This window comes from Canis lupus, chromosome 10, assembly GCF_011100685.1.
Source record: "Canis lupus familiaris isolate Mischka breed German Shepherd chromosome 10, alternate assembly UU_Cfam_GSD_1.0, whole genome shotgun sequence".
In the NCBI taxonomy this organism is placed as follows: domain Eukaryota; kingdom Metazoa; phylum Chordata; class Mammalia; order Carnivora; family Canidae; genus Canis; species Canis lupus.
In genome coordinates, this window is record NC_049231.1 from 13,827,829 (window position 1) to 13,854,469 (window position 26,641).

Consider the following 26,641-nt stretch of genomic DNA (forward strand, 5'->3'; position numbering starts at 1 on the left):
AGCGTCCCTCAGTCTTATCGCCTCTTGCCCTTTGGCACAGGCTCTCTTCACTTTCCAGTTGAACTATTGATCAGTTCTTTGCCTACGTCAGTGCCATTGCTTATGGGGCCACTGTAACGACTCCTGTAGCTCACGTGTCCCTAGAAGTCATCAGAAGCCTGTGCTGGAGCTTGCGTGCACACCAACATCCCTCTCTATGGAGAGATTTTAGGATGCAGCCGTCTTGCCGTTTGTATTGGAGGGGGGGGAGCTGCCAGAATGCGGACAACAGATCAGTTGCCTTGGTGCTTCTTGTAGGTTGGTGGGAGACGAAGGTGCCCATCAGGCGTGGTTAGATCTGGGAAGCACAAACCCAGGACCTGTGCAAAGTGGAGAGAAACGAATCATTCCCGGTGCCTTTTATGCCAGTGCTGCTGTGGCTCCTCTGAGTAGGAGTTTGAGGATGGTTGGAGGCTAGTAGGGCGTGCTTGGGTGCACGCCGGAGGCAGACGGGAGGCTGGAGCTGGGCTTGCGTTAGGTGCCGGCTGGGCTTGCGTTAGGTGCCCCTGTGCTACCGAACCCCAGGTGGGCCTGGCCCACCGTCTCCAGCTGGCTATGCCATAAGTTGGGCATCCTTTTAGTTCACGAAACATAAAGATGCGATTTAATTGAAATAGGGGCTTTTCTAGTGCTGATGGCTTTCCGAGAGAGCAAAGGAAAAACATGAACACGATAGTTACTTAAAATGAGCTCATTAGAGGGGCTGCTGGCTGCATGTGCAACCTGATGTCCCAACCCAAAGCTTGGAACTGCTGGTCCGAGCAGCAGATTATTTGAGGCTGGAGTGGTCCTAAAAATCCAGCAGGTGAGGTCCCCGCAACTACGATTTGCCGATACAATTAGGGACCGTGCCGACTTGTAGAGAACAATTCGATTCCCTGTTAATAATATGGTTAGGCTTTCTGGGCCCCACGTGGGTCAAACATATGGTCGGAAATACAGGGGACGATGGAGTAGGGACGTGTGGGGCTGTTGGAGGGACCGCAGGACGCAGTCCGGGTGCCTGGGGCCGAGGAAGGGGAGGGACAAGAGGCGACATGCAGGGAACAGGTGTTGACACCAAGGCCGGGGCGCCCCGTGCGGGACTCGCGTGGAAGGCTGTGTTTCCTGTGATGGTCTTGCAAGGATGAAGCGGGGGGCAGAATCAGTGCGAGCAGAGAACATGAGAACCTTGCAGTCTGGGACGGGAACCCAGCAGGCTCCAAGGATGGTGGCCACCAGCCCGGAGGTGGAGGGCGGCCCGGCGGTGGTGTCTACAGGGCCCAAGCGGCACGGTCCGCTTCCATGCAGAGTCCCTATAGACACCCGGGGCGGGGGCCTGCAGGCTCCTCTGGGTCGGGGGTCCAGGCACTGGGGATCGGGGTCCGGGGTTGCCAAGGGGTCCCGGGGGACCCAGGTGCCTCCTCACCAAAGCTGTGGAGGAAAGGCTCGTGGGCGCACACACGGCCTCCGTGGAAGGCCCCAGGCACCGGTGGCCCAAGCGTCCCGCTGTGAATTCGGGTGGGAGAGGATGCGCGTGGCACCAGGTCCCGGTGCAGCCCAGGAAGGTGCGAGGCCGCAGCTGGGGGCGAGGGGGAGGGAGCGGGTGGAGGTCGTGAAAATGGGGGTGAAGGTGGGGGGGGCTCGGCGGCGTCTGCGGCCACCGGCGCCTTCCTACCCCGGCCTCGGCCCTCGCTTTGCCGCCTTTCTGGGGGCCTCACAACTGCCACATTATTGAGGAAGAATCGGGAATGCATTTTTTTTTCCCCAATTGGCTGGAAATAAGCACATTTTTCTTCGCGGGCCTAGTACGACGGTTCCTCCCCGATCTGCACGCATATTTGATTATATCTTTGGAGGGGGTGGTGGTAGTTATTTCAATCCGTCTTCCTCTCCTGGAAAGAGGCCCCGAGCTCTGGCTTTAACTGTGCCACCCTTGTTGGCTTTAATTGATTTCAAATATTGTCGTGATTGTGTTTCGTTATGAATGCACTTTGTTCCGGAGGAAGCTGAGGCGGGAGGTCCCCTCACGTCCTTCTCTGGTGCTGCTCCCTCTGGGATTTGTGTGTCGGACGCCCGCGGTCTGAAATGTAGTTAGGGCAACGCGGGGTCAGCGAGTGAGGTCGCCGAGGCGCGTGCAACACGCCCGCCCGAGTTTGCTGAAAGTCGGAAAATCCCCTCATTTGCCACGACAACCCGTCTGACTTCAAATTCAGGGAGAAGTGCTTGAACCCGTGTCTCGGCCTCAGTTCTCCCCTCTGTGAAATGGGGATAACATGACCTCTCCTTTCTCCTGGGAGGATTCTGAGGATTAAACCAAGTCGGTGGAGCACTGGATCCAGCGAACTGCACTCTTCTCTCTCTCCAATCAATAAGCACAGAGTGTAGACCCAAAGCCTGGGCTTTACTCAGCCCCCTGGCCCCCGTGGCGGGCCTTCCTTGCTTTTTCCAGTTTTTCTTTCAATCTGAGAGGCCGGGCGTGGTGTGATTAGGAGGCCAGGAGCTGCACCGGACGGCCTGGGGAGGATTCCAGCTTTCAACACTCGCCAGCTGAGTGACTCCGCCAAGTGATTTGTCTTCGATGCCTCAGTTTCCCTATCTGTACACCGGGGTAACTCTACTACCGCTTTAAAGGATTGTTATAGGGACTAAGTGAGGTTAAATAATAACAGCACTTAGAACACTTAGGAGATGCGTATTTGCTAATATTGTTATAATTTTTCTTCCTTCAGCTGGTCTCTCCTTTTGGTCTTCCCGCGTGCTCCAAATCTCTCTCTTTTTAAAAAGATTTATTTATTTATTTTAGAGATGGAGAGAGTACGTATGAGAGCCTGGGGAGGGGCAGAGGGAAAGCATCTCAAGTGGACACCCACCGAGCGTGGAGCCCAACGGAGGGCTCGATCTCACAAATGACTCCAAAACTGAGCAGCTTAAAGCGACGAGCATGTCCTATCTTATGAAGTTTCTGAAGGTCAGGAATTAGGGAGGCGCTTTGCTGGGTGTGTCAGGATCAGGGTGTCTCACGAAGCTGGAGTCATGAAGCCTCTTGACCAGAGGATGCCAGGGCTGGAAGATCTGTTTCTGATCTGATCATTCCCACGGTGGTTGGCCGGAGGCCTGGTTTCCTTCCCACACGGGTCCCTCTGCTGGGCTGCCAAGTGTCCTCAGGAGGGGGCACCTGGCCTCCCTCAGGCCGGGTTGTCCAGAAGGAAGCATGCCTCTTCTAATCTAACCTCTTGACGTGCTCCACTGGCTCCGCGGCCCGGCCGTGCTGCACCGCAGGGGCCACCACGGCACAACCCAGGAGGAAGGCTTCCCTGAGCACCGCGGGGAGCTTGGCTACCATATGCATTGAGCTTGTGCTCCATTTTGTCTTCAAGACCCGGTCTATCCAATCCCACACGGGTGCTAAGGTATGAGGAGCAGAAGCATCCCCGTGAAAGCAGCGGTGTGGCACCATTTGTGGCAGAAGGTCTGATGTTGAAGCTAGACGGAGCTGGGTTTGAACTCCCGCTCCACCACTCGTGCTCCATGGCCGTGAGCACTGACCTGGTTTCTCTGCATCTCAGTGCTCTTTTTTTTTCCCTTCAGATTTATTTATTTGGGAGACAGAGTGAGGGAGCACGCACGCCCAAGCAGAGGAGGGAGGAAGGACAGAGGGGGAGAGCATCTCATGCAGACTCCTTGCTGAGTGCAGAGCCTGATGCAAGGCTCCATCGCAGGACCCCGAGATGGTGACCAGAGCCGAAATCAGGAGTGGGATGCCCGGCCAGCTGGGCTGCCCGGGCATCCGTGCTCTTACCTGAAAACAAGCATAGTACTTATGTACCTTGTGTGGTTGGGAGGAGGAGCAGTGGTCACGGGCCCAGGTGCTGGCTCGTACAAGCTGCGGTTGAGTCTATGACAGATACGATTGCTATGATGACGGATCACGTGGCTAATGTTTCCTCGATTCCATGTGATCATATGTCAAGCTCATTTAAAATGAATAAAAGACCTTTAGGGAGTGAATGGATCATTGACTTTCAGGCTCCATGGTCGGCTGGGTTAAAGGAGCTTTTCACACCTATAAGCAGGTGTGCATGTGTGCACCTTTCAGTTGCATGTGACTCAGGTACACAGGGTTGCTTCTTTAATTGAAAAACTGGCCGCCTCCCAGGCCTTCCCGGGCCTTCCCAGGCAGGGGAGTGTCAGCTAAGATTAGAGGGGGCAGGGGGTGGGGGGCAGCTGGCCCGCGTCAGATCAGTCTCTGAACGGCTGCTGGTGGGACCCCTCCCCTGGCGTATTTGGGTAGTTTTAGCTTCTTTTGGTTACACTCCCGCCGAGCGCCGGGCACCGTGTTCAACACTTGGCTTATTATGTTCGCTCTATAAGCTCACAGAAAGCCTTTGGGGCTACTGCCATCCTTTTTTTTTTTTTTTTTTTTTAAGATTTTATTTATTTACTTGAGAGAGCGCATGAGCCAGGGGAGGGGCATAGAAGCAGATTCCCCACTGAGCAGGGAGCCCGATGTGGGACTCGATCTCAGGACCCCAGGATCACACCCTGAGCTGAAGGCAGATGCTCAACCGCCGAGCCACCCAGGTGTCCCCCTTTTTTTTTAATTAAAAAAAATTTTTTTTATGGCAAGTTAGCTTTTGTTTGCGCCGCAGGATTCATGATGCGGAGCCTTTCCCGGGGGGCCCTGGCCGTTACACGACTTGCAGAACCGTAACTGCGGAGGCCACACCTCTCCACCTTCCCAGAGGTTTCAGTTGACCTTAGCATTTCTCATTTCGTGTGGGAAGAGCCATGATTTATGGATCCTGCTTGGTTTCAGGAGGCAGCTAAAAGAAATCCGTTACTAGCAGGAGTTGTGAGCGCCACACTGCCTATTTTTGGATAGGCGACTCTTAACTGGAAACATCACAAATAGAAGGTGGCAGAAGGATGAAAGGGGAAAGTCATGCTTTCCTAACAGGGGAGGAAACTGAAGTCGGGGTTGCAACTTTTTGTCCTGAATTTTGTTTTCCTCACCCGTCTCGTTGGCAGATGGTCACCTGGATGAATTGTGGGCTCCGTTGTGATGTGGGACCAAGCTTGAATTTTTTTCCCCCTTCTTGAGAAAACCCGCCAAATACGTTTTCTCCCCGAGTAAGCTAATTCTATCCCGTTCCATTACCCTCCATTGATTTGCTTTCCCAGGTTTTGAACAAAATGGGGATCTATGTGGCTGTTTGGGTACTTTGTGGCTCCTGCATAGACACCAGCTGTGGAGGCTTTAATTTCTCTGAAATGGAGCGGTAAATTGAAGAGTAGAACAAATCCAAATATTTGTGGTGCTGGGGTCATTTCCCCGACGGCCGGAATGGATTCCGAGGAAGGTCATGTTAGGGTCTCCCAAGAGTGCCTCTTCTGCAGAATCTAAATATCTTTCTCTGCCCAAGAGGCCCCCCCATCCCCATCCCGTCCCCCGTCCCCATCCCGTCCCCCTTCTTTTCAGTCTCCGTGGCAGCTTCAGCTTCCATTCGACCGCGCTCAAGTTGAAAACAAGAGCAACAGAATTAAATGACCGATGTTAAGAGTTTTTGGGCTCGCTACGGCGTCCTCCGCATACCTGGGATGCGCAGCCCTTGGGAGGATTTGGAAGATGTCAGGCTTTAGAGAACAGTCATTTCCTTGCCAAGCGTTTCTCTTTACCTGAAGTTCAGCTCAGCGGCTGAGACGAAGGGGGCCTGAGAGCGGAAAGAAAGACAAAAGGGAAAATCAACTTGGAAATTTCCACCTGTTGGGCTCGGTGGGCTTAGATGTGCGTGAGTGCCCCCGGTGGATGCTGTGTGGTTGTATCGTGGTGCCCACGGCTGGGGAAAGCCCGAGCACAGTGCGGCCCTATGTCACTTACGGACAAGGACCGGGGTGGCACCCAGGTGCAACGCTGATCGCCGGGAACCAGGTATGAGTCTTTTGCCTTAAAATGATCTCGGTGAGCCTGAAGGATTGACCTTGCTCTCTGCGAGTCCCGGGGGGTGAGCGGGTCCATCCAGAAGAGCGCTCGGCTGTCATCTCTGGACCTGTTCCCGACCCTGCAGGGGAACGATGCAATGTCCCCCCCCTTGCTGTTCGCTCGCCTGGAGGGGGCATCCGGCTGCACCGAGCCATCGTCGGGTGTCTGGGAGCCTCACGGGTGACACTATGGGGTCTTCCCAGTGTGGTGTGGTCGTCCCAACGCCCTCGCTTTCAACTCAGGACATGGAGGCCAAACTCAGTGCTTCACATGCGTCAGGTGCCCGGGACCCCGCACCGAGGTGCGGTGGTTAGGAGGGGCCTGCAGAGCGGGCCTTCCATGGCCGAGTCCCTGCGGCGCCGCTTGCCACCGTCGGGTCTTATCGCACGGCGTGTGAGCCTCAGTTTCCTTCGCCGTCGACCGCTCCACAAGGTGAGCATTACCTGACACCCTCCCTGTGATGTGCCCCCGTGTTCCTGCTACCGCTGACTGGATGGGTGGCGGCTGGTATTAATTCCCTTGGGGCCGTGAACTGCAGGGCACCCACGTTCCCTCATCGCCACCGGGAGACTTCGGGCCCCCCTGTCCCTATGGGTCAGGATGCAAGACGTGTGGGATTACAGGCGGGGGTGCCTCGGAGCCCCCACCCCGGGCCCCGTCACCCCGAGCCCGCCACAATCGCGGTGCGTGTCCGGATCGCATTCCTTTGAGCTCCGCTCCCTGGTGGGTTGAACACGGGCCTAGCGATGGACGTGAGGCCTGAAGGCGCGGCTGCTCGGGGCTAATTGCACAATAGTTTCAGCAGGAGAAGATCCATCCTCTAGAATGAGAGGAGGGCTTCCTGCGAGGTGAGAAAGTGAGGGAGGCCCTATCCTGGGGTGCTCGGGACACATAACAGCACGTAACGTCCAGGAGTTAGACCCCCCTCCAGCGGGCTCCCAGCGCCCGGGGCTGGATTTGCATTATGTCTCGTAAGCGCGGCCCCGATCTTAACAGTGTGAACAAAACCAGCCCACGTGCTTGTTGGCTACCATCTGAAGGTTCCTTGGGGCCCGTAGACTCATTTGCAAAAAATTCACGTGTGCAAAACTCATTTGCAAAAGCAAATAAAATACATGATGGCAAATGCTCTTTACCTGGCTGGCCTAGGGGAGCCGCTGAGCCCGAGCCTGCACCGCGACACTTGCTCTGTGGGGTCACATAGCTGTCCCCGCTGCCCGGGCTCACGGAGCCCCTTGACGAAGGCCGGACAGCTCGGGGGGGTCTGAAATCTTGATGTGACTCAGATGGTTCCTACATCCGTGAGCTGACCCGCGAGCCTCCGTTTTGAAAGACGGCACTTGGCCGTCGTGCTCTGCAGCTCGAAAACGTCTCCGGAAGTTTGTTCCTTAAGACGCGCAGCGAAGGAAACAGCTCTGTGGTCGGCTACGTTTGGCTTTCGTGTCCCTTTGGGTTTGCACACGCTGCTGTCTTTGCTCATGACAATTGTCACGACGAGTATGATACGCCGAGGGAGCCCCGGTTAAGAAAATCACGCAGAAAGGAACACTTGACGCCTAAAGCCCGTGGCGCAGAGGGTAAGTGGGAGCTACCGGAAAACCTAAAATCTCCAAGTTTCTGGGCTTGCTTTTTCTGTAGCAGTAGAAATACGAGGCTGGGAGGACGTAAGGCAGGTGCGTATCTGTGACTTTGCGATACGCGCGGCTTTGTGACACGCGGCTACGATTCTCCTCAACCTTTAGATTTGTGGCTTATTTTGGCCTGATTGGTTGGTTGAACACCTATGATGCTCCAGACTCCACTCTGGGCGGCGGGGACAGGAAAATGCAAATGCAAACAAAGATCCCTGCCTTCAAGGAGCACAGGATGTGATGGGGGGATGGATCTAGCAGGCTAATGAGTGGGAAGTGTGGCCTCCCCTGGCCCCCTGGCCCTCCGGCCCCCCCAAGACCCCCCCAGCCCCCGGGTATCAGTGACAACATTTCCTCCTAACGTGACTGAGTGTCCTTTACAGTCTGAGTTCTGAAGTGTGACTTTATCAGATGCGGGAGCTTTAGACTTTTCTCATTGCCTCTTGGAGATGAGTAGAAAAATGGCATTTGCTCTCCGGTTAAACTTTACTGGAACCCATTGACTCCCTTAGGGTTTGTTTTCCTGGCTTGTGGCAACATTTTCTCCGGTGTCGGAGGCAGGTGCCCCCTGACCGCACAGCTCTGTGCATGAGGCCCCTGGGCCGGCAGGTGTGGTGCTAGGAACCAGCGCGGTCACCAGCGGCCTGACATCACAGCGCCCGGCTGCCACCTTGGGTGTGAGCGGTGCCCCAGACGCTCGGTGACAATTGGCAATACATTTTGTGAGTGATGATTTTATTTTATTTATTTTTATTTTTAAAAAACATTTTATTTATTCATTCACAAGAGACACAGAGAGAGAGAAGCAGAGACACAGGCAGAGGGAGAAGCAGGCTCCATGCAGGGAGCCTGATGTGGCGACTCCATCCCGGGTCTCCAGGATCACACCCTGGGCTGAAGGTGGCGCTAAACCACTGAGCCACCCTGAATGATGATTTAAAAAAAAAGAAAAATGACATTGGGGGGCGCCTGGGTGGCTCAGTCAGTGAAGCATCTGCTCGCAGCTCAGGGCACAGTCCTGGGGTCCCGGGGTCCTGTGATGGGGCCCCACGTGGGAACTCCCTGCCCCGCGGGGGGGCCTGCCTCTCCGTCTCCCTCTCCCTCTGCCACTCCCCCTGCCAAATAAATATTTAAAATCTTTTAAAAAAAAATGACATCGGATCCACATGAAGATTATTCTTCCAATGCGGGAATAATGTCAGTCTCACTCTCCTGTATCCTTCTATGCTGTCTCGGGTGGGAAGGAAAGAGGACGGATCACAGAGAGCTCCCTGGAAACACGCAGAATGCGGGATGCTCCCCGTGGAGGCGGCCCCTGCATGTGTCCTAAGCCAAGAAGGCACAGAGATAGAGACCTCCTGCCTTCAGGTTTCCACATTTCCTCCGAGCGCCTGTCCAAGCCCCTCGAGGAGCTGCTGGTGGCCACTGAGTTGCAACGCTGACGTAGTTTCCCATTTCAGCCCCGCTCCTCTCCCTTCTGCAAAGCCCCAGGTGGGAACGTCGGGCAAGAGAGCTCCACCCCAGGTGAGGAAGGAAGAAGAGCTGAGGCCCAGACAGAGGGACAAGAGGGATGAGAGGGACGGCCTCCCCCAGGCGACAAAGGGCTGAGGACGGGAGGCGTCCCCTGGCCCGGCCCGGCCCGGCCCGAGGAGCGCTTCGCGGAGCCCGGTGGGGAGCGAGTTCAGTCCTGACGGCTTCCATCAGATCCCCGTGCCCCCCCACCAATGCTCTGCTCACCGTTTGTCTGCTTCTTGCCACTCACTCCCAACCCTTTTCCCAAGAAACACGATCCGCCTTGTGTTTCAGCCAGTCTTGCCGCCTTGGGGTCAATACCGCCCGCCCGTCGGGTCTCCTGCGTGGACCGCGGCCTCGCTCCCCGCCCCATGCGCACACACTGTGTCTTGCATTTGGAATTCGAGCCGCAAGGACTTTGGGGGATGGCCAGGGCGGATCACTGTGATCAGATATTTTCTAATCCCCCAAATTAAAAAAAAAAAAAAAGCGTAAGAGGAACGCCCGTGGCTGGACCTGCTGGCGGAGGAGATCAAGGAGATGGTTAAATAAGAGCAAAGCGTTGTTGCAGAAAGAGCTCTTGTGGGTACAGCCTCAGTGGGTCGGTGTCCCCAGATTTCAGTATCCAAAGCGTATCTGTTTTTTTGTTTTTTTTTGTTTCTTGTTTCTTGTTTTTTTTTTTTTCAAAGCGTATCTGTTACACGATGTGAGCAAGCTCAGGACATGCCTACAAGAACTATCAATGCACCTGCCCCCGGTGACGTTCGGTCTCTGCGTTTTCTACTTTGTCCTCCCTGTGGGGACAGGGCAGGGTTTTCGGGGTCATCCTCAGTATTTCCAAAGAAGGTTCCTGGTTGTCTCCGCGGGACGTCTCATGCCAGGGGTTTTTCTCCCAGGGCTAGGCCTCGATTCCACGGTGACCGCGGTCGCCGCCTCCTGGGTTCGGGCGTCCCCGAGCGCCGTCCGTCCCCCGCGGTGCATATGAAGCCTTGCTTTCCAGTTCTTTGGCAAGAGGACCGAGTCGGTGGTGAGTGGAAGCTCCTGAAAGCTGCCTTTCTTTTTTTTTTTTTTTTCCCGGTAATCTAGCAATCAGTGAATAATGATTTTGGTGGTTCTGGAGAATTCCGGAATCCCAGCTAATTCTGTATAAATGGAGGAGACTCCCTAAAGATCTAATTATAACACTTCCATGTCATTAGTTTACTAGGAAGTCTCATCCTGTTGGGGTTTATACCAGCAGTAAAAAGGTTTTATTTCCCCCCACTCGCCACTTCCAACTGCATTGGGTTGGATTCTACTTTCCTGCTGGGAAGCAAGTTCCTTAGCAACACAGAGTTGGCTGTCATTTTCAATTATTAGTAAGGTCTCATTTGGGTATTTAAGGCCCAGTGCCATTCATTTAAAAAAAGATTAATCTCGAACGTGATTCAAAATGTGTCCCCCCCCACCCCCGTTGTTTGGAGTGAATGGGTATGCACGTCATCGTGCGTGTGTGCTGTTCTGAGTCGCCTCTCCTCTCCCTTCTGGGCCCTCGTTCCCCTGCGGCTGGAGGCTGAGAGGAGGGAGCGAGGCAGCTGGGAGCGTTCCACAGGGCCGTTGGGACGTCCGCATGCGCAGGTGCAGGCCAGGCTGGGACATCTGTGGTTGGAGGTGCAGGCAGCGCTGGGACGTCCGGGGTGGGCAGGTGCAGGCTGCGCTGGGACGTCTGGGGTGGGCAGGTGCAGGCCGCGCTGGGACTTCCGGGGTGGGCAGGTGCAGGCCGTGCTGGGACGTCCGGGGTGGGCAGGTGCAGGCCGTGCTGGGACGTCCGGGGTGGGCAGGTGCAGGCTGCGCTGGGACGTCCGGGGTGGGCAGGTGCAGGCCGCGCTAGGACATCCATGGTGGACAAGCGCAGGCCATGCTGGGATGTCCGGGGTGGGAGGTGCAGTAGTGGGAGGTGCAGGCCACGCTGGGACGTCCATGGTGGGCAGGTGCAGGTCATGCTGGGACATCCGGGATGGGAGGTGCAGGCCATGCTGGGACATCTGAGGTGGGCAGGTGCAGGCCATGCTGGGATGTCTGGGGTGGGCAGGTGCAGGCTATGCTGGGACGACCGGGGTGGGAGGTGCAGGCGACGCTGGGACGTCCATGGTGGGCAGGTGCAGTCCACGCTGGGACAACCGGGGTGGGAGGTGCAGACCATGCTGGGACGTCCGTGGTGGGAGGTGCAGGCCATGCTGGGATGACCGGGGTGGGAGGTGCAGGCCGCACTGGGACAACCAGAGTGGGCAGGTGCAGGCCATGCTGGGACATCCATGGTGGGCAGATCAGGCCATGCTGACTCTGGTTTGGGCAGGTCATCTCTGACAGGGTGACCCCTGCGGGGTGCTGTGCGTGGTTTCTTGGGCGGCACCCTTCCCTCCATCTGTCCCAGGGCTCGGCGCCCACATCCCCGCCATGGCCCCGTCAGTGTTCGTGCCCCCACGCCCTTCCCTGGGTGTGCCCACGAGAGTCCGGGGCCCGTCACAAAGCAGGAGCTGCTTCTATGGACAGAGCAGAAGCAGGGCCTCTGAGGCCCCCCATTTCCCTCCTAGGCCCGTCACGTTGGAGTCGCAGACATCTCCAGGCTCCTGGCTCCTTGCTCACGTGAACCTCACATTTCAGAGGACACGTGGCAAGGCCTCCTGGAGTGCATGCTACGAGGCCTCCACAGGCTGTCCTGCCCCTGTGGGTCCTTTTCTTTTTTTAATATTTTATTTATTTATTCATGAGAGACACAGAGAGAGAAAGAGAGAGAGAGAGAGAGAGAGAGAGAGAGAGAGAGAGAGAGAGAGAGGCAGAGACACAGGCAGAGGGAGGAGCGGATCCATGCAGGGAGCCCAACGTGGGACTCGATCCCGGGTCTCCAGGATCACACCCTGGGCCGAAGGCAGTGCTAAACCGCTGAGCCACCCGGGCTGCCCGGGGCTGCCTGTTTTAAAATTAATTAATTTATCTGAGAGAGTGAGCGAGAGAGAGAGAGAGAGAGAGAGAGAGAGCAGGGGGAGGGGTGGAGGGAGAGGGAGAGAGGGAACCTTAAGCAGCCTCCCCATGGAGCGCGGGGCTCAAACCAAGGGTGGCCCTGCGCTGCCTCTTGGTAAGCGGCCTAGCTCCGGCGGCGGGGCTTTCTCTAGGATGGGAAGCCCCTCAGTGACTTTAGCCTTGGCCGGAGCAGGGGTCTAGGACGCTGAAATACGGTGCCTGTCACACGTACCCTGAGACGCATCCCTGTAGATGGGTGTGAAATGATTATGGGGATATATCCCGGACCCCGGAAACAGCAGCCCCCCGCCCGTTGTCCTGCTCACCTACAGCTCACTCACCCCGACACATGCTAGTGCCTGACAAGCCCAAAGGCGGGCAATGCATCCTGTTTTCCCTGTGGGGATGGTGTTTATCTTTCCAAATGTCCAATTTTGAAGTTGTAATTATTTTTTTGTATATTTTTCTGAAATTTCGGAGTTATTTATTTATTTATTTTAAATTTCGGAGTTTTAAAAACGTGCATGCATTCCCAGCGCCCCACGCCCTGCCTCCAAGCTTACTGAGAAGACTGAGTGAGCCCGTGTGGATCTGCAGATCCAGCAGGTACCCTGCTTACCTACGGCTGCATGGGGGATGTTCCAGGTATAACTATCCTTACCTCTGGGCCTTATTTCAGTTTGAGATGTGAAAGTAAGTGGGGGTCTGGAATACATTTTTCATTTCGTTGGTATCCACCGATCAATTCAGCCCAGACTGGCTGGGCTTTAAGACTGGGCCTTGGGATCCCTGGGTGGCTCCGCAGTTGAGCACTTGCCTTCGGTCCTGGGATCGAGTCCCGCGTCGGGCTCCCTGCATGGAGCCTGCTTCTCCCTCTGCCTGTGTCTCTGCCTCTCTCTCTCTGTTTCTCATGAATAAAGAAATTAAAAAAAAAATCTAAAAAAAAAAAAGAGGACTGGGCCTTAAGTTAGTGATTAATCAAGGATTAGTTCATAAAAACCACTATAAAAATGGTAGAAAAGTGGCCCACGGTGAGCTCTCATTAAATGGGTTTTCATTATATAATCTTATCAGCGACAGAGAAAAATAGGAAATTTTTTTTTCTTGGTTCTTGGAATTTGGCTGTTAATAATAGGCATAAAATGGGACAAATTAGCATTGGCTTTGTGATGAAGTTGGCTTCTCAGCATTCGCCTTGAGTAGTCACGGGGCCAGGCGCTAGCGTGGAATCTGGGGAGGCTGAGGTCAGCGTGCCCTGCCATCAGGGCGGCCTGGGGCCCGGGGGGCGGCCAGCGAGCCCCGCAGGCGGGACGGAGGCGCCGAGACAGTGAGCTCGCCGCTGACCACCCAGTTCCCCAAGAGCGGGGCTGGACGTTCCTTATTGGGTCTCAGATCCGCAGGACTCGTTCCCGTCCTAGCCCCCGCTGGCTGTCCCTCACTGCGTGCTCCTGGCGACGCTCGGCTCCCCTTCGAGATGCCCCAGGTTTGCAGACTCGTCCTGGGGGAGACATTCAACCTAACAGCCTCTCCGCATTCCATTTACCCTTCCAGCCTCCCCACTCTCCTACCTGCTGCTCGCGCGCCGCTCTTACTAGCTTTATTTATTTATTTATTTATTTATTTATTTATTTATTTATTTAGGTTACTTTATTTATTTAATAGTTTTTTTTATAAATTTATTTTTTATTGGAGTTCAATTTGCCAACATATAGAATAACACCCAGTGCTCATCCCGTCCAGTGCCCCCCTCAGTGCCCATCACCCCGTCACCCCAACCACCCCCTGGCCACCTCCCCTTCCACCACCCCTAGTTCGTTTCCCAGAGTTAGGAGTCTCTCATGTCCTGTCTCCCTTTCTGATATTTCCCACTCATTTTTCCTCCTTTCCCCTTTATTCCCTTTCACTATTTTTTATATTCCCCAAAGGTATGAGACCACAGAATGTTTGTCCTTCTCCGATTGACTTATTAGCTTTATTGGCTCACCTGACTCCAATTGATTTCGTTGGATTTTCTGGAACTGGAGGCAGATCGTCTATATATTTATTTCCCTGCATCCTTTCTATTTTTCTCTCTCCACTTCAAGCTCTCATCTTAAACTTATCGCAGATGCTATAAGCTTTAGCGGTCTTGATCTTCTCAGCAAATATTTGCCAGGTTGTAATTTCTTATTTGTTATCAGCCGCTGGGTTTAAACAAGGCTAATCTTGCTCTAATTTGGTTTGCGTAAGCCCCAGCCTTGGCACTCGGAGAAAGCAAATGCTAGCTTCTTGTTCTTTCTTAAGTGTGTTATGCCCTCATCCCTCCCGTACCCACAGTTCATTTTTTTTTAAGAATGAAAATTTGGGGGGATCCCTGGGTGGCTCAGTGGTTTAGTGCTGCCTTCAGCCCAGGGCATGATCCTGGAGACCCGGGATTGAATCTTGCATCGGGCTCCCTGCATGGAGCCTCCTTCTCCCTCTGCCTGTGCCTCTGCCTCTCTTTCTCTCTCTGTCTCTCATGAATAAATAAATAAAATCTTAAAAAAAAATTTGGGGCGTCAGAAACCTCACATTTGGACCTAAGGTTTGAACAGAAGGCATTCTGGCAAGAGTGCCCTGAGGTGTAGAGACAGCCGGGTGGGTGGGGGTGGTTGTTAACCTCATCTTGTTACGTCCTGTTTCCCTTTTTTGCTGCCTCAAGGATGGAGAGAGGGTGGGGGGTGAGGGACGGGGGATAGAGGGGTGCAGGGTGCAGGGAGGGGTGAGGGCCGATGTGGGTGGGCAGCATGGTCCCAGCTTGCTGCAGGTGCCCTGAGCGCTGGCCCCCTGGGCTCCTGGCCCGGCCCCTGCCCTGCAGGCTGGATCATGTAGACGCAGAGGCCACGCTGCTGCTGGCGTGTGCGGATTCAGACTCCCCTGGGTCGTGTGCCCGTGGAGCACGGGGCAGAGCTGCCTGCAGTGCTGCCTCTGGCTGTTGGCTATGTCGTGAAAGGTTGTCTCAAAACCCCAATTTCACTTTTAAAACGAGTGTCTTAACCAGAAGCTAAGTTCGGATTCCAGGCTGCCAACAAGGGCTGGTGAAGCTTGGACCCATGGGTGGGTGGGGGGGTCCAGCTGCTTCGGGCTGTTTCCTGCGGGGACAGGGGACAGCGGCGCTTCCTCAGCACCTGTCTGTCCGGGATCTCGGGGATCCCACCCGGCCCGCCAGGATGCTCCCCTTGGCCAGCCCGCGGCCTCCTCTCCCTCCCCTGACCCAGGGGGCTCCCCTGGGGGATCCAGCCCACTGCCCCAAAGTGTGGTCAGGACACAGCCAGGTCTGCTGGTGTGCGCGCTGTCTCGCTGTCTTGAGGTGCGAGGAACGGTCGTGGCACAGACCGCGGGGCACACAGGAGCTCCCTATTGTCACGTTCTGCAGCTCTGCAGGGAAGGTTTGCTGACCCCCCTCCTAAAGCGAGGAGGAGTGTGGTGCCTAACGAGCGCCCCTATTGTGCTCTTTGCAAACCCCTTACTTTAGAATTCAGTGTGGTTTTCTAAAAAAGATTTCATTTTTTTAAAAGATTTTATTTATTTATTCATGAGAGACACAAAGAGAGAGAGAGAGAGAGAGAGAGAGGCAGAGACACAGGCAGAGGGAGAAGCAGGCTCCATGCCGGGAGCCAGGTGTGGGACTCGATCCCGGGACCCTGGGGTCATGCCCTGGGCTGAAGGCAGGTGCTAAACCGCTGAGCCACCCGGGGATCTCCGAAGATTTCATTTTTAAGGACTCTGCACACCCGATGTGGGGCTCAGACCCACCGCGCCGAGACCCAGGGTCACGGGCCCTGTGCCTGAGCCAGCCAGGTGCCCCCTAAGGATTGAGTCTGGTTGTTTTTTAGCAGTTCCTGGACATTTTACTCACCGAATGAAAAAATATCTCAAAATTATACGCAGAGATTGGGGTGGTTTCCCTGCAAGGGCCGGAGAGAACCCACAGGCAGTTTCATTTTCCAGCGACGACGTCCGTTTATTGCCATGGTTGGGTGGCGGCAGCCGAGGCTTCCAGAGCCCCACTGTGCACCTGGGCCAGTTCTGTGAACGCGGGTGCTCAGTGGCTTCTGGCGCGGGGCAGGGATGCAGACCCCACCACACCCCCATGAGGACGAGTGAAATAGGGCTTAGTCGAATCGCTTATGTGGAAGTCCAAATCCGCACACAACACTGTGGCAGGTAGTTCTTGGGGCACAGGGTGGCCCAGTGGTTGAGCGTGTGCCTTGGGCTCAGGGCCCCCTTGGGGTCCCTGCTTGTGGGGGGCCTGCCTCTCCGGGGCCCTCTGCCCGTCCCTGCTCGGGTCTCAGGTCCGTAAAGGTGATGCTAAAGGCCTAAACCCCCGGGGGGACCCTGGAAGGGGCCCGGCGTCCCCCCTGCAGGAGGGGCCGGGCCCGCGGGAGGGGCCGGGCCGCCTGGGACTGACCACCGTGTCCCGGCCCAGCGGGCAGCCCATCCCCAGGGTGCAGTACACGGCGGAGGAGACGCGCACCTGGGGCGTGGTGTTCCGGGAGCTGTGCAAGCTCTACCCCACGCACGCCTGCCGCGAGCACCTGGACAACCTGCCGCTGCTGACCCAGCACTGCGGCTACCGCGAGGACAACGTGCCGCAGCTGCAGGACGTGTCGGCCTTCCTCAGAGGTGAGTCCCCGGCCCCGGACGCTGCCCCCCCCAACTGCCCCCGGCCCCAGGGACATTGTCCCCCCCAAACTGCTCACCTCCCTAAACTGCTCCCGGGGACACTCCCCCACCACTGACACTGCTCCCCCGCCCCCAGGGACACTGCCCCCCTAATGCTACCCCCTGTACACTGTCCCCCCATGATGCACCAGGCTGCGCCCTGCTCCCCCCAGGAGCACACAGCTCCCCCCCAGGACACACTGCTCCCCCAGGGGCACATGATGCACCAGTGGCCCTTCTGACAAATGGGGGAAGACTGTGCCTGCAGGACAGGAGCCCCGAGCAGCCAGTGAGCCCCCGGCTCCCGTGCATGGAGGGCCTCAGCCCTTGCTGGCTTGCTGGGGGGGCGAACCCCACAGGACGTCCTCGGCAGGTACAGCCTGGGGCTGTTTCTGATCCAGGAGCTGCCCTGGGGAGCCGTGTGGGGGTGCAATGACCTCGCACGTGACACTTTATGTGCTTTGCTAAGCGGCCACGTGGGTGAAACATCGGGGGACGGGGGACAGGGAGCCAGCGGCGGGCCTGGGTGTGGGGGGTGGGGGGGGGAGGCAGTCTGTGAGCCAGGAAGTGCTGTCACACATATGTGCTGTGCCAGGGACTGTTCCGAGACATGGGTGGCCCCAGGTGCAGTTCCGTGGGCCCCCTCCTCATGCCTGGCCCCGGGGGCCGTGGGTGGGCTCAGCTGCCAGCTGCCCCACCAGCTCCTGTGTCCTTTCCCTCCCTGTCCCCAGAGAGCAGCTGTGAACCCAAAAGCTGCCGCCTTCCTTCTTTCCTGCCCACCCTCCTTGCACGGGGGACCCTGTATCCTGCAGCCTCATCAGGCCCCCCAGGCCCCCCCAGCCTCCCGGCACACAATCCGTCTGTGGGACAGTGTCCCGCGGCTGCTGTAACACGTCGCCACAAACCCGGTGACTTACAGTGACACAGACCTGCTACCTTATGGTGCCGGAGACGAGAGGTCTAGCGCCAAGGTCCTGGTCGGGCCACATTCCTTCTGGAGGTGCTTCCGCAGCCCTGCCTCTTCCAGCTTCTGGGGTCTCCCCACATTCCTCGGCTCCATGGCTCTCGTCACATCTCCTTCTTTCCCTGTGACCCTCCTGTGACCCTTCTTGCAAGGATCCCGGTGATTATATCAGACCCCCCAGAGTAATCTGGGATAACTGCCTCCTTGAAAAACCCTTAACTGGTCACACCTGCGGAGCCCCTCCTGCCACGGTCCCAGGTCCTTTGGGCTGTTAGCTTACGGGGCCTCCAGTGTTGCCGCCTCTAGCTTTACTACCCTCGTGAGCCTGTGCTTTGCCTTCGTCCCACTGCCCCTACCCCAAATTGAGGCCCCTATTTTACACCCCCAATGCCTGTATCTTCTCCCCCTTACTCTCTGGACCACCGCCTCCAGGGGAAGCTTCCTAAAGCATCGTGTCCTCCTGGCACCTCCGCTCAGAAGCCATCAGTGGTTCCCCTTTTATTTTCCTGAGGTTGGACATGGTTTTTGTTTTTTTTTGCTTTTCTTGGTAAAGGCCAGATCATGAATATTTTCATTTTTGTGGGCCCAGAGGCAACATTGAGGCCCTTCCGCCAGTCCTCATATAACTGTTTCTATGTGACAGTTAAAGAAACGTAAAAATTTTTTCTTGGCTTGCGGGGCGCACGCAAACCAGCGGGGTTTGGACGCCAGGCCATGGTCTGCTGATCTCTGGCTGACCCGGGCCGGGTCTGAACCACTCAACCTCAGTTCCCTGCCCTGGCCTGGCTTTCTGAGGTGGTGCGCTGTGCCGTACAACCTCCGAGCTCCCCGTGGGCTCCCCACACCTTTGCGCAGGTTCTGTCCCTCCGTCCCTCGCCTCTCAGAGTCCATCCTTTCTTCCCCTCTGAGTCCTGATGGTAGGAGTGATCAAGACCTTCCCTCTAATCGCTCATCCTAGATCATGTGTGTGTCAGGCTAGAGAGTGGACGGCTGAGAGCAGGGACACGGACGACCGCAACTGGTGCGATGGGAGTGCCCCTCGTGTGACCCTCACCCACGACATCTGTTACTACGGGAGGGCGGGAGATTGAGGGCCACCCACCAGTGCCACTGACTTAGGGCCTGATTACATGATGCCGCGTGTTGCTGTTTAGCTGGTTTACAGGCTCCCTAACGGTCTTGCCTCTCGCCTGTCCCTGCTTCCCACAGCCTTACGTGGATGTTACAGATTTGCCGCGGCCTTGGTTGCTCTTATACAGGAATTGCTTTTTACTGCGTTGTTTCCCAAACCCGAGTAAATTAGGGTCCCACCCCATAATTTTTGCCATATCCATCTCCCAACTTAATATTGCTGTGAGAGGCTGGATGGTATGGCATGGACTCTGGGCACGATGCCTGTACTGCATCCCCATTCTGTCTCTCTGCTCCTGGCTGTGTGGCCTCTGATGAGCTATCTATTTTATTTTATTTTATTTTATTTTATTTTATTTTATTTATTTATTTTATTTTATTTATTTTATTTTATTTATTTTATTTTATTTTATTTATTTTATTTTTTATTTTTTTATTTTATTTTATTTTATTTTATTATTATATTTTATTTTATTTTATTCATTCATTTATTCATTCATTCATGAAAGACAGAGAGCTGAGTGAAGTAAGTCAGTCGGAGAAGGACAAACATTATATGTTCTCATTCATTTGGGGAATATAAATAATAGTGAAAGGGAATATAAGGGAAGGGAGAAGAAATGTGTGGGAAATATCAGAAAGGGAGACAGAACGTAAAGACTGCTAACTCTGGGAAACGAACTAGGGGTGGTAGAAGGGGAGGAGGGCGGGGGGTGGGAGTGAATGGGTGACGGGCACTGGGGGTTATTCTTTATGTTAGTAAATTGAACACCAATAAAAAATAAATTTAAAAAAAAAAAGAGAAAAAAAAAAAGGCTAGAAGTTGCCTGATGCACAGAAGGCACTAGTAACTTTAAGGACTAAAGGAAAAAAAAAAAAAAAAGACAGAGAGGCAGAGGCATCGGTAGAGGCAGAAGCAGGCTCCCTGTGGGGGTCCTGATGTGAGACTCGATCCTGGGACCCAGGGATCACGACCTGAGCCAAAGGCGATGCTTGACCCCTAAGGCACCCAAGTGGCTCTCTGATGAGCTATCTTAACCTCCCTGGGCCTCAGTTTCTTCTCTGCAAATGGACATAATCATTTTACCAACCTTACACAGTGACCAGGAATGGAAGCTGGTATACCCAGAGCCCTAAAGTTATTTTATTTTATTTTAAGATTTTATTTATTTATTCATGAGAGAGACAGAGAAAGAGAGAGGCAGAGACACAGGCAGAGGGAGAAGCAGGCTCCATGCAGGGAGCCCTGACGCGGGGCTCGATCCCGGGACCCCAGGATCATGACCTGGGCTGAAGGCAGTGCTAAAGTGCTGAGCCACCTGGGCTGCCCGTAAAGTTATTTTTTAAAGAAATATTTTATTTGCTTATTGAGAGAGAGAGAGAGAGAAAGAGAGAGCGCAAGCATGTAGGGAGTGGGGAGGAGAGCAGAGGGAGAGAACCTCAGCTGAGACCTGAGCTGAAACCAAGAGTCTGAGGCTCAACCGACGGAGCCACCCTGGTACCCCACCCTAAAGTCATTAGGGTGGAGTGTAGCAGAGTCATAATTCTTAGGGCTATTGTAATTGTTCTTGCTGTTATTCTTCACGACCCCTGTGAACTGGACACGGGGAGCTCAGTCCCCATCATTCACTGGCACACACAGCAAGTGTAATGTAAATGTGTGTGTTTTTTAGAATTATTTTATTTTTTAACGGACTCTCTTTTAAGTACCTGATTTATTTACAAAAGGAAGCGTTTAAGGCGATGATATCCATAAATTCAAAGTTCTTGATGCGTTAGTTACATATTTAAAAAAATTCATATGAAAATAAGATACATAACTTCAAATAAGGAACATTCTTCCGTGTGCCGCTACTCAGGCCCCACACGTGGGATATACTGGTTTAATTGACATAAAATAGAAAAAAGAAGAAAATATACTTCTCTTTTTGGTAGTCAGTAGGGAACAATCCGAAGTAAAAGCTTGTAGAACGAGCTCATAGCGCTGTTAGAATTATGGGTCTGAGGAGGCCTGAGAACAGGAATGTTTTCATATAGATATCAGAAATCCCAGGATGGACTCGTTTTATGAGCTTAATTGGTTCTTGCCTTTAAAATCCATTCTAACCGTTCTGAGGTGCTCTCCTAATGAGATGAGGTTTTCAGAATGGGAGCCTTTACAGTGCTGGTGTCAGAGATAAGAGTAGCTCTCCTGTTGTAAATTTTCCGGGTCTTCTCCGCAAGCGAGCCTTCGGTAGCCCTCAAACCCACAGCACCGTTGACCCACAGCCTAATGGGGTTAGCGGTATAGGGCAGCTTCGTAGACTGTGTTATACTCTGTTTATTTGCCTCCTCTTACCACAGCCCAGGAGCACGTGTAGCTCTAGTGTTCCTCTTCAAATGATAGCAATTAATGTGATGGTTTTCATAAAATCACAGAAAACAACGACGTGGAGTGACAGAGTCCGGGGTATTGACAGTAGAAAGCAATGGTGTGACCTGAATCCATGAGGCTAGTGACGGGGGCGGGGGTGGTGGTGATGGTGACTTAGCTTGTGTGTTGATGGGCCACACACAGGCGGCATGGGTGTGTCATTTAGAAAGATGCCAGGTGACACGTGGCAAGCATCACTCTCATTGTGATCTTGTCCTGTGAGTTTTGAGCTTTCGTGTCCTCATTTAGCTTCTGAATTTAAATCTTTAAAATAATTTTTTTTCACCTTTCTTTCCATTTTAATGAGTGTCTTGTTCCCCTGGAAACCATGCGGGAGCATATTTTAGTAATCAAAAGCCACAAACGTGATAGCTTTTGATGGTAGATGCCATTCACTTGTCAAGAGTTCTAAGACCTTGATGACTTTGTTTCTAGAACGTCCCGGTAAATAGTAGGACGCCCTGCTTGGGCTCTCCAGTCTTGTCGAGCTAATACTTAGTTGGCTGTTTATGATGACATTTCAGAAAGATCAGGCTTCACGGTGAGGCCCGTGGCTGGCTACCTGAGTCCGCGAGACTTTCTGGCAGGACTGGCCTATAGAGTCTTCCACTGCACCCAGTACGTCCGGCATGGCTCGGACCCCCTCTACACGCCGGAACCGTGAGTACCCACATCGCATTCCCAGGCTGAATGGAGGCCACCACCCTGTCCAGTGGTCAGATTGACGTAGGCCCTCCCTTACCCCCAAGTAACTTCATCTGCGAGCTGAGCGCTCACCGAAACATCAGCTTTCTGGGTGATGCACCAGCTGGGCGTGCAGGCCCTCTAATAGTCTCACTTTAGTTTGCCTCCACTCAACCTTTTGCGCTGGCCAGGCTCTTGGTGACATTGCTCCTGAAAACGCGAACGTTCCATAAAGCCGTGATCCACTCCATATAAACCATTCAGACGATGTTGCCTTTGGAGAAGCAGGGCTCAAAGTTCTAATAATAGGGACAATCCCGACATGCCAGGTGCTGCTCTCATGAACTCATTCAATCCCCAATGGCAATTCCTCAGCGTACATGGTTATTTCCAGTCTTATGGATGAGGAGATGCAGGCACATTGGGATAAGTCAATGTCAGCACAGCAGGACTCCCATGCCTCTCCCGGGGGGAGGCTCTTCCGCGTGAAGGACATCCACGTCCACGTGCCGTGGCAGTTCTCAGATATGCTTGCTACCGAGTCCTTCTCCTTTAGTGTTTTTTATCAGCCCTAAAGGTCAGAACTTTGGGCTGTGTTCTTCCTGCCATCTTTGTTTCCCGAACAGTTCTCCAGTCCTCCCCACGACCTCTAGATATATATTGAGTTTGTGATTCTTCTTTGCCTCTGTCAGCTTTCCTTGAGAGCATCTACCTTTGGGGCTTTTATCCGTCCTCTCCTGGACAATGGGTGGCCAAGGGATGGGTAAGCTGTGAACCCTCAAGTGTTAATATTTTGGCCTTAGCACACATGGTTGGTAGAGTCTCTAATGGTGAAACCCTGGCCCCGTTTCCTTAAACTTACTGAATTTTCCAGGGCCTTGGAGGCAGACACAAATCTCTTCTTCTCTGGGAAACACTTGCCACCCGTATGCACACTCACTCCTTCCTTGGCAAATCTGTCATTTACTTTCCTTAGTATTCATCTATTACAGGTAGTTAGCCTTGCTAGCTCTTAACATTTTAACTTGGGTCTTCTATCTTTGCCAGAATTATAAACTACTTGAATGTTTCTTTGTGTGCTTCTTAAAAAAATAAACATCTATTGGGAGATTGCGATATGCGTGGGTTAGCTAGGAACAAGACAAGGTCCCTGTTCTCTGGGGCGAATGAGTGGGGGGTGGGGGACATGGTCAGCATACAAACACATAGGTAATATGGTGTCAGGCACAAGTGCTATGAAGTGCCCAAAGTGCTGGAAAGACAAATAAAGCAGGGTGAGGAGATGAACAGTAATCGGCAGTGCTCTTTTGGGTTGAGTCATCAGCAAGACCTCTTGGGAGGTGACATTTGAGCAGAGACCTAAATGCAAATATCTCCCAGTAGAACATTCCAGATAGAGAGAAAAGGGCAAGGGCCAAAGGCCCCAATGGCTGGGAGTTGTCATAGGGTTTCTGCCCCCTTGGGATCCACTTGAATGAGTGTCTACTCCTAATCTTATCCCAATTTGTTACCCAGTCTTCTTCAGGACACTGGGGTTATCACTTGGCTTCTGATGCTTACTAGGATAATATTGTGATTAATGGGCTGCCATAATCTTTAGTGGGGAGCCGAGAGTCCTTGGAGGTTCAAGCAGTTGAGGAGCTGCTGCTGGTGGAATTAGGCAGGGATTTGAGTTGGGTCTCTGAGGCGGGCAGGAGGCTCACTGACCGGGTAGGTCCCCACAGGGTCACTACCTTGCTTTTTTAGCTCCTTTCAGCTTCCCTGAAAGTGTTTTCAGGGTAAACAAAGGTTACTTATAGGACTCAAGACATTTGGAAAAGAAATGCTTCTTACAGTGCAGTGAGTACTCAAAGGAGCATTGTCAGAGTTAGAAAGGCAATCTCTAAATCTAGCCCAGAGGGTTTACAAATTGCCCTGTTTACAAATAGCAGGCACTTTGTTAGTTCCTTTTGAATAACTGGCCCCCCTGAGACCTGTGATCCGTGCCAATAGGTATGCAGAGAGAGAGAGGGCAGAGAAATGAGATTTTAGCCACGGAGGTCTATAAAATTTTGGGATAATGTGTTACATTTTTACCAAAGTGCTTTCAGCCAATTCATTCAGCAAACATTTATGTGCAATGCTGGCAGAGAGGTGCAGCGGATTCAAAGATGAATAAAATACAGCAGCTGTTTCTTAAAGCAGCTCACATTCTGGTAGGAGAGATAGAAACATAAATAATTATGAAAGAGTGTGGTTGGGCTCTTAGGAGGGTGTGTGCAAAGTGTTAGAGGAGTGAAGAGGAGGGAGCGGTCCTAAACAGCTTTTCAGAGAGGGTATAAACTGAGTGCGGGGAGGTCTAAAAGGGGGAATAGGAAATTGTTCTTGTCCAAGGCAGGGTGCGGGGAAGGGGAAAGCTTTCAAGTCAAGGAAGCAGCAAGGACAAAGTTGTGGAGGCTCACAAGAGGCATAAATGAGCAAGGCTTGTCACACAGAGTGGCCAGAGCACAGGGTGTGCGTCAGGGATGGCATTTTTTGGGGATACAGTAGGAACGATCACTTGTCAGACGAGGACCTTTGGGCTGAATTCTGTAGGCAACAGGAGCTATCCAGGGTTCTGAAGCATGATCCCATACTTGGGTTTGGGAAAGACGATGCGGGGGGGGGGGGGGGGGTAGGAGCTGGGGAAGCGTAAAGAGTGAACTAGCCTGAAATCCAGCAGGAGCTCACATTCCAGTGAAAGAATATCGTTTATAATTTCTTGAACTAGAAAAAATCGGTGGGCTAGGACATCTATGTGGGAAACTCCATCATGATGGAATGAACAATATTTGGTGACTGTAATAAAATAAGGGTGAGGAGAGAGTCCTCAGGGTAACTATAAGGTTTTTAGATTGGGAAGCTTAATGGATAGCTTTTTTTTTTTTTTTCTAATAATGACAGAGAATATGGGAGCAGGATAGCGCTTGGAGGGAAGAGGGAAGGAAGGAGGGAAAGGAGAGGAGAATTTGGGTTGGGACGTGATTTTTGAGGTGCTGATGGGTGGGACTTCATGGAGAAGCCCCTGGTAGTTGGAGACAAGTATGTGGAGTTCAGAACTGAATTGAAAGATCCCACTAGAGATGTGGGTGTCTTCTTGCATGACTCCCATGATGCCCCAGACAAGAGGAGCCTTACGTCAGAGGATGGAAATGTGGGATTCAGTAACTTGGGTTGTTTTTTTTTTTTTTTTAAACAACAGACTCTTTTTTGGGGGGGATGGGGTGGGTTTTATGTTATTCCTTTGTTGTGTTTATGTAATTTTCATTTGTTTGTTGAATTATTATTATTTTATGAGTAGGTGATACGTGTGCATGATTCAGAATTCAAAGCCTACTGTGAACAGTGACTTCCTTTTCCTCCTCTGCTCCCTTGACACCCATCTCACCTCTGCACAGGCGACCACGGCTGCCAGTTTCCACTGTCCCCTTCCAGCAATATACTAGACATAATTCCCTATAAAGACCCCTTTAATCCAGATGTATTGCAAACTCCTAAATCCCTTCCCAGCTGCAGCTGTTGAAGGGATGGGACCACACACTGAGAGTGCTGTTTCCTGCCCAAGCACTTTTCCAGGCATTGTCTTTGTAATGAAATCCCATTTCCTCAATTGAAAACCAACCAGGGGGCAGATTCTCCAATTTGTGAAGTTCACCATGTTCGGTGCTTCCAAGTACCCGCCTTCAATTGCTGAACTGTTGTGGTGGAGGCAGCACTAATGAGACAAAGGTGAGCCCTGAAGATGTCGGTGGAAATGAGAGTGAAGGTGGCCAAAAGACATTATCTGAAAATAAGAATTTTATTTTCCTTTTCGGTCCTTGTAGCCTGTCTTTTGATATCTTAGCTTTCAACAAATACTGGATTTTAAACGTGTCTTTGGCCTGTTTTTACATTTTGCATGTTACAGACTGTTCTCTAAACTTGGCTGGATAGGGGGACTTTCATGTAAAAAGTGATGGCTGATTGGATGGTTTCCCTGAGGGGAGAGTCTTCTGGCCTGAAGGATAGCAGTGAGAGTTGTGGAGAATCAGGGGCTCTCGGTTTTCTTGGTAGGAGGACTCGCTTTTCCATGTGTTTCTACCTATATTGAAAGGTCACCACTTTGTTGGAAGTGCAGAGAGATCCTTCTGCCCTGCACGCAGTGCCTGACGCAGTGCAACTCCTAAGTCCCTTCCACAACTTTAATCAGTTGCTATCACGTGCAACCTTATCAGTGATGGAGTATTGAAATTTGTAAATGGTTTCCTTTAAATCAGTTGGGTCAAATTCAGGGTTGTTCCAATAATAGCCCTCTTCTCACTCAGAGCAACGAAAGATGCAGAGCTCCAAGCCCCATGGTGTGTGGGCATCACCTGGCGCGGGAATGGTGCCAGAGCACCAAGTTGGAAAGGTCCACCATCTCCAGGTTTCCTCTTCGCCTCTTGGAGAAATCTTTTTGCACCCTCTGGCCACCTCATCTTTTCTCCTCCTCGCCACTACTGATATTTTGGATATTTGGGGCCAGGTGATGCTTTGTTGTGGAGGGCTGTCTTGTGCATTGTAAGATGTTTAGGAGCCTCCTTGGCCTCTAACCCCTACGTGTCAAGAGCTCCCTTCCCCTTAAG

General features: G+C 53.0%; 1 protein-coding gene across 1 annotated transcript in view; it reads left to right on the plus strand.

The window, feature by feature from the left end:
• The window catches only part of TPH2 (tryptophan hydroxylase 2), an 83,451-nt gene that overhangs the window by 14,971 nt on the left and 41,839 nt on the right, over positions 1-26,641 (plus strand). The window contains exons 6-7 of the mRNA NM_001197120.1: positions 16,592-16,788; positions 21,860-21,995. Coding sequence (NP_001184049.1) covers positions 16,592-16,788; positions 21,860-21,995 — 333 coding nt within the window. The remainder of the gene's footprint in view (positions 1-16,591; positions 16,789-21,859; positions 21,996-26,641) is intronic.